Source organism: Sparus aurata, chromosome 2 (assembly GCF_900880675.1).
Source record: "Sparus aurata chromosome 2, fSpaAur1.1, whole genome shotgun sequence".
Classification (NCBI taxonomy): Eukaryota; Metazoa; Chordata; class Actinopteri; order Spariformes; family Sparidae; genus Sparus; species Sparus aurata.
The window spans coordinates 16960261-16968483 of record NC_044188.1 but is presented as its reverse complement, the minus strand read 5'-3'; the positions used below and the strand labels follow the sequence as shown (position 1 = coordinate 16968483).

Genomic DNA, 8223 nt, shown 5'->3' with positions numbered 1-8223 from the left:
TTATACAAAAACAAAGCCCCGCTCCAAGTCTTCATCCTGTTTATGTTCCCTCTTCTCTTCTCCCACAGAGATTTCACTCGACAGACCGAGATCTCACACTGCTTAACCGTCACGTCTGGTTTTGGCACGGTTCTGGCCCATTTGGGGTCGCTGCTGCACGATAACAGCGCTAACATGTTCCCACTGGCTTGAATTCAAAGGAGCTGTGAAATGTCACCAGCTTGACTTGAGCTTTCGTTGCCAAAAAGATATTAAGACCTCTTGCTTTATCAATTTAACGCTGCAACTGAAAGATTACAGGGAAAAGAGGATTTGCTGTCAGAGAGTCTTTCCTGATATTATCAGAGAAATGGAACCAATCAGCTCATCCTGGAGGCAGACAGTAAAACTCATGGAGGAGTGGGAAGAATATGTGAATGTGAGCTGACAGTTGTCTTCTTTTTTATTGCCTTTCTTTTCTTTAAAGAGAGGAGGAGCGGCTCATTTTCAGCTGCAGCTTGTTGTGGTGCCTTTCTCTGACCACAGCCCTCTGAACTCTCTCTGGTAATGTCTTGGAAAGGCTCACCGACACTGTTATGCAATCTCCCAAACATTCCACCATTTATCATCCACCTCATTACTCTTCTCATCCCTCCTTTTCGTATTGATTTTTTTCTTTGTTGCTACAGCTGAATATTCCTCTTTTATTTGTGCTGGACAAACATCAAATATTTTCCTCTGTATCCTCCCTTTTCTCGCTCTCCTCCACCCTCTCCCACCCACCCCACTTTCTAATTGGATTTCATTACCATTTCCTTTCAGTTTTTCCCAGCCACACTCGCTGGTCGGGAGAAGCAGCTTATACTGGATTCTGGTCGACACTCGGCAGCAGAAGCAGCAGCTCTCAAAGACTTTGCGACATCATCTGGTAAGTTAGTTTGTTGAGATTAAAGCTGCTCTTTGGTTCTTGAATTTCAGGTCACACAGGTGAAATCTACACATGACAGTGTGCATGGCTGAAAAGACAGAAGAACCGGCATAGTTTTTTCCTCTTAGACCACCAAAGTGCATCACTGTGTATTGTGTATGACTGTACAGAGATTTAAGGCAGTGGTATTCAGATCCTCTACTTCGGTACAAAATGGGTGAATACCACAGTGAAAGTACTTACTTACTTTACTATAAAAGTTTGTTTATATTGGCAAAATATACTTAAAGTATCAAAATTATCAACCCTGTCAGTGTTGAATTGTTATATATTAAATTAACAAATTATTGTTTTCGATGTGTTCAAGTTAAAGTAGTATTTTAATGATGTTGCTGGTTAAAGTGGAATTATTAATAATCCTGAAAATCCTACTGGCAATATTTCTAAGCTCTGTGGAAAATACACAATCATTGAGTAAGTTAGAAGCAAGTAAATTAAAGTATATCAGTCATACCTAGGTAAAGGTAAAGATATATAAATAAAGATAGTAAAGATAGATAATATTAATTGTGAAAGTAAAAGTCACCGAAAGAACTTTTTCAATTGTTGTATATTAAATCTACGCAAGAATCTAAATAATTTTCTTTGGCAATAAATGTACTTAAGTATCAAAAGTAGAAGTAAAAGTCAATTTATACATTTGCATTAATGTTCATCAGTTATTCAGAATTTTTCCCATTTTTCGAATCATTGTCTTTTTCTGTTAAGTAACAAATAACTAAGGTCACACTTTACAACAAAGGGACTCAAAAAAAAAAAAGAGTAATTCCTGGTTAACTGTGATTCGAGGACTATATGATAGATAGTGATGAGTTTTTGACAAAAGACTGCAAGGTAATTGTTAGCTCATAAATATCTGAATCGACATTCTGATCACTTTCCTCGTGAGTTGTTCCTGATTAGCTTTGAACCTACCTTACCTACTGATTAGCAAAAAAAGAGTAACTAATGATTTACTGAATCATTAGTTACTATATTTGTGTACCTTCAAGTAAGCAGACATATCCTACTGAGTAGATATCAAATAGGCTTATTAAATACTAATTACTTAATCATTAGTTACTCTTTAACTACTGAATCTCTAATTAATAATCAATCATCACTAGTCGTCACTAGTTTGTGCCAATTAGCAGTTTGTTGGAAGGAAATCAGGAACAACTCATGAAGAAAGTGATCAGTATGATGATTCACAGATATTCATGAACTAATCATTACCTAATGATTCATTATCTCTCACTCCGTTCTCCGTTAACTCATCATCATCTTCTAAATATTCCTTGAATCACAGTTAATGAGGAATAACTAATACACGATTCATTACTGATTCATACCTTACTCGCTCCTTAGTAACTTTTTTGTGTATCTTTTCGTAGAGTGTTAGGGTAACTAGAGTAAAAGAGTGAGAGTAAAAAGTACAATATTTCCTGCGGAAATGTGGTTAAGTGGAGGTATAAAGTGGCAGAAAATGGAATTACTCAAGTAAAGTACAAGTTCCTCATAGTACAGTACTTTAGTTACATTCCATCACTGAGTATTTAAAACTTACTTGAGTAACTGTACTTTAGTTACAGAACTTTCCACCACCAGGTTAGGGCCTCATCCAGCGACACAGGGTTAAAATAAATGGGCAGGTTTAACTGCCTGATATTGTGTTACAGTAAATGTGGATTATGTCACTGAACTCCATCTGGTCTAAAGAAAACATGCCAAACTTTTACTCATGTCTGATTTCAGAGAACTCAGATCTTTTAACCGCCTGTAGAAGTTCATCTTGATCGTCCAGGTGGCACAAAGTCCAGGTGTTCACTCAGCTTACTGAAATCAAGACTGCAGTCCAATGATCGGGTTCAGTTTTTGTGCAGCAAAACATGTTTCTAATCATCAAAGGGCTACTGAGGAGTGGTTGCAGACAGCTGTTCAGACTCAGTATTTGTCCTCTTGTCTGCTCTCCTTCTCTGCCAGGAATGCTGACATGCATTTTTTCCCTCCCTCCTCCTTTTTCCCCCCTCACTCTTTCTCTCTTTCTTCTTAATCCTCCTCTGTCTGTCTCTTTTTTGTGGATGCAAACTGTCACTTTCAATTAGAAGCAGTAGGACGACAAAAAACGTAAGCTTTTATCATCATTGTCACACACCACGAACAGCAAGTTTTCATTAGTGAGCTATAAAGTTGGAGTCCAGTTACAAGCCGGTAGTGTCAGACAGTTATGAGTCGTCCTGCTCAGCTCATCAGCTCAGTTTATGGTCCTGTGACGCCTGTCCTGACCGCTGAACAGGGCGACAGTGGAGACGAGCTGCTGACCAAAGCAAGGAAAACATTGTGAGTTAGGGTGCTTGATTCAGACATTTAGGGTAGGCTGAGGATAGACAGGAAGAGACAGAGATTTTGACGATGGACCTTCTAACTTTGAGTTGTCACTGTGAATAGTTTATGAGTGGGTCGTCTGGCATTCAGCATCTCATCAAGCTTTTATTGGATACGCCTGTTAGTAAACCAGATCGCAATATTTTGTTTTAAAGATGTGATTCATCATTACTTCAGGAAGTTGTGTTATTTCCATCCCCTTAACACAGCAATCTCTGCATTTTACCCTCACAGAAACGTAACACTCGGTCAGTTATGTCACTTTTAATGCAAACATGACATTGTGGGCGATGTCTTTGTAATGAAAACATTAAAGATGTAATAAGGTTTCCACATTAACATGTTTGAAAAAAACAAGACATGTCTTATGTACTTCCCGGAGAAATCCACAGTAACAGTGTGTTTCATTGGCAAACGTGACTAAATGAATGTGAATGAGCCTGGGGGCTGTCCGGCTGGTTCGCCAAACAATACAAACACAGTGAAGGAAATAAACAAACACCTCGTTTTATGTGTATTGTCATGCCACACACTGTCAGAAGGCTTAGATTCTCATGATTCTATTCATGTTGACCACTTCAAGATAAAACCATTATACTGAACCGTCACGTGTGGGTGGTTTTGACATTGGGTGTCATGGCCATCATAATACTGTCACAGTTATTTTTTTTAAGCTACAGCGGGACAATTTGGACTTGTCATTAAGATGTTATTAAAGTGTCATTAGGTGTTATTACACTGTCAAATGCCTTTGTAACAATGTAATGATTAATTTTCTGGACCTCAGCTACATTGCGGTGCAATTTGCACTTTTTATTAAGATGTCATTAAATATCATGAGGCTGGTTTGACAACAGGGAATTTCAAGATGATTTGGGGAGTTTTAGTTGCTTAAGTAGGTTGCCATAACAAAACTGCATTGACAGTTACATAATTAACTGAGTGATGCTCTGCTCTCATGTTCTGGTGTCATTTCAGTCTTATGAACACCCCTTCAAACAAAGCGTGTGGAAGGTTTCTGATGGGGAAATGCAGATCTGGTCATTAGAAAAAATCATCTATTTCAATTCAGGATGACAGAAATAAGCCGGCATCTAAATGATGTGTTAAAAGTGATCTTTGCATTCTGTATATTTAAACCACTGTGTAATGAAAAATGACTGAATGTTTTTTCAGAGTTTGGGTGTTTAGATTCAACTTTTGCAGATTTAAAAATCAGTCCATCCTGCTAATCCTGCCACATGCCTTCCCTGAAACAGAGCATGCTGTTCTGTGCATCATAACTCTCAACCCATTACTTGAGTAAGCCGAATCACCGGATTGGAGCCAAAAATAAACTGCACCTGTGTTAATAAACACAAGCTCCTTGGGGGTGTTTACATTGCAATCAAATGTCAGTAAGAGGACTCCACTTTTTGTTACGGCTAATGAATAAATGGTCCTCGTTTTAAAAAAAAAAAATGTATTGAGTCCCTGCTTACACAACCACTTTTTCATAGTTTATGAACAGCCTTAACAAAACACAAAACCAGCAGGACTCACTAATAGTCAGTTCCAATGTTTTTAATAAGGTCCAGTCCAGTCCAGAGGGCTGCACCATGTCCAAGACTGGTTTCCATATTACAACAAATCCTTTTAAAATTGTCCTGAGTGGTGTAGGTATGCTTCTCCAGGTGGACTAGTCTCAGTAGCTCCTTCGACTAATAGATAAGTGCAGGGTTGCCCTTAGAAATCCAGAACTTCAGAATAGTCTTTCTTGCTACATATGAGACTATCAAAAAGATAGAATGGATTAAATAGACACTATCAAAGTATTTGAAACAAGAATTGCACTCAGTAGAGCGCATACCTCTGCCAAAGTCTCCTTAATCCACATCAAATTGTATACCAGCGACCTAAATATGATGACAGCCATCCAACCAACCAACCAACCAACCAACCAACCAATCAAATCCATCCAACCACAACCAACCAACACACAGACGCAGGCGAAAACTAAACCTACTTTTGTCATTTGTACTGAAAGTTTTGGGACAAAATGTCACTGTGCTTGAATCATAACACTAATCAGAGTCTTGTTTTATGACAGGTCTGTCTGAGAGTCATTAGATTTGTTTGTTAGATTCCCTTTAACTTAAACGAAACTGAAACCTGTGTAACCCTGTACTGCAGTATGTTTGACAAGAAGGTAAACTGAATGCACTGTAGGTGCATTAGTCATACAGTAAAACACTCCTTTCAGTGTGTTTACACATGCTGCTCCCTGCTTCTGTAATCTGATAATGTGTGATTTGGAGTGATGTTTATAGTGGCATCTGTGGTGCACTTTTGTTTAATCTGATCACTATTATGCCATTGTAAGCAGTCCAGGTCACAGTTTGGTGTTACTCCCACACAGACTTGTTTGTAAACTATACATTTTCCATATTCCTCTTTTCTCCCACAGCCCTGACACTGCAATGACCTCACTCAGGCTGTTGCCCCTGCTGAACACCCTCCTCATCCTCCAAGTCCACCTTTCCAACCAGTTAGAAGACAACAAGATCCCTCCCAGTCTGTGCACTGGTCAGCCTGGCATCCCAGGCTCTCCTGGAGTACATGGCAGTCCTGGTCAGCCGGGGAGAGATGGGAGGGACGGAAGAGATGCTGCACCGGGGGAGAAGGGAGAGAAAGGGGACAGAGGAGACCAAGGTGCTTTATTTGATTGATGTACTGTATATGTGGGTACCTGATACATGTCTGCTCATATCCCTGCTCCTCTATCTCCAGGTGAGACAGGAGCGCGAGGCCTGACCGGGGACAGAGGTGACCCGGGAGAAAAGGGGGAGAGGGGGCAGGACGGTGAGTGTGCAGTGGCGCCCAAATCAGCCTTCAGTGTCAAATTATCGGAAGGCCGCACTTTGCCCCTCACTGCAGGCGAAGCAGTCCGCTTTGACAAGATCATTTTCAACGAACAAGGTGACTTCAGCACAGAGACAGGACGCTTCACCTGCAAAGTTCCTGGAGTTTACTACTTCTCCGTCCACGCAACAGTCTACCGCGCCAGCCTCCAGTTCGACCTGATGAAGAACTCACACGCGGTGGCATCTTATTTCCAGTTCTACGGCAACTGGCCCAAACCAGTGTCTCTGTCAGGCGGCTCCCTGCTCCACCTCATCCCTGGTGACCAGGTGTGGGTCCAGATGGCTCTGTCTGAGTACAATGGATTTTACTCCAGTACAAAGACAGACAGCACATTCACCGGCTTTCTGGTGTACTCAGACTGGAAAAACTCTGCTGTGTTTGCATGACATGTGCTCATGAACAAAGCAAAAAAGTAATATCCCACTTTGGGAAATGAACCACAACCTCTTTTCCCTATTTTTCTTAATTGAGAAGTTCTGGAGCGACACAAGTGAATAAGATGTGACACGGTACATCTGTATTTGTGTAATTAGTACAAAAACACACCAGACAATGTTACGTGAATGGCACATACTGTACTGGTGAAGTGTGAGGTACCGCAGTAATGGTTATTCACTGTTGCAGCCTTTTTTAAAACTGCTATGACACTTAATTCTTGTAACAGATGTTGTGACAGCAGCTTCCAGCCAACTCCAGATCACACATTCAAACTGCTTCTACGCTATTATCGCACTTTTATGTCACATCAATGCACAGTGGACATGGAAAAATGAATAAATCATCACAGTTTTCAAAACACACGACTGACATCTGACTCACTTTACGGGGAGGACACCACCCAGCAGAAACTTGTGATGAATTTATAGTGAAGAGAGGGCAGCCAGAGACTCTTTACTTTAGTCCTTTTATTAGACAATTCAACCCCATTAAACCTCAAATTGTTTAACTATCTATAAGATGGAACTACTAACAACTCATCAACATCTGATAATGGCCTCCATCTAAACACTGCTCACAAACCGAAAAGGTGAGGAACCACTGGTTTAATCTTTAACAGTGCATCATGTTTTATAGTTTTGTCATATGTTTTATAAATGTAAAATCATATTCTGGACACTAACTAGCCACAGTAACTGTGAAGTAATCTACTTTCGTATAACTGCAATATTTCCCTAGATGTAAAAAAAATCTTGAAAGTACAGTCACTTTCCACCACTGCCTAATCAGTCAGCTTCACTGTGGCACTTTTTTTTATCAATAAAATTCGACACCTAACTCTCTGTTTTGCTTTTTTTTTTTTTTTTTATCCCCAAAGGCAAAGCACTACCAAAGTAAATACCATAATGAAAGGAGCTGGAAAATGTTCACTTTCCACTGGATTTACTCTGTTTATTTCTCCCCTAATTATTTCACCAAATGCTGTAAGTACCTCGACAGACTCTCCAGCTGCACTTCAGTACACTGAGCTTGTCGGGGTGAGTCATCTCCTTCTTCCCGTCACTGTAGTTTAAAACAATAACATGAACGATTTTATTGAAATAGTCTCTTTTCAGACTCAGCCCCTCTGTGCCTGTCAAATGGGCCACGCTGCCTCACACATGAGAAAATGTTATTTTCCCTCCACTCCTTGGGACTCCTACACATAATTAAGCTTTAAATATATCCTCATAACTTTTCCCTCTTGGGCAGAATGAGAGAAGCAGGGAGTTAATCAATCTTCCCCTGGCATCAATAAGCTATTTCCATTAGTTCACGGCCTGTGAATTGCTCTCTAACTGCTTTAAGGCTATGGCCAAGCAGACCGTGACATCACTCCCTGAACTACAGAGCGCTCATTGGTGGAAGGGCGTTTGTTTGGGTGAAGGAGAGTCATAATGCACAACTGACGCTCTGGGATCGTGGATCGGGTCAGTCGCCGTCCCAAAGCGTTAGTGTTTGACATTTGAAATGTTGCTGTTGGGTAGATATCAAAGTAACAGCTGAAAACG

At 40.3% G+C, this 8223-nt stretch overlaps 1 protein-coding gene across 1 annotated transcript; it reads left to right on the top strand.

Annotated features, from left to right (window-relative positions):
* Positions 1–462: 462 nt before the first annotated feature.
* On the top strand, positions 463–7510 carry c1qtnf5 (C1q and TNF related 5). The gene is made up of 4 exons (XM_030438421.1): positions 463–543; positions 802–907; positions 5778–6022; positions 6101–7510. The coding sequence occupies exons 3-4, from the start codon at positions 5791–5793 to the stop codon at positions 6619–6621; spliced, it is 753 nt and encodes a 250-aa protein (XP_030294281.1). The 5' UTR covers positions 463–543; positions 802–907; positions 5778–5790; the 3' UTR covers positions 6622–7510.
* The last annotated feature ends 713 nt before the right edge of the window (positions 7511–8223 follow it).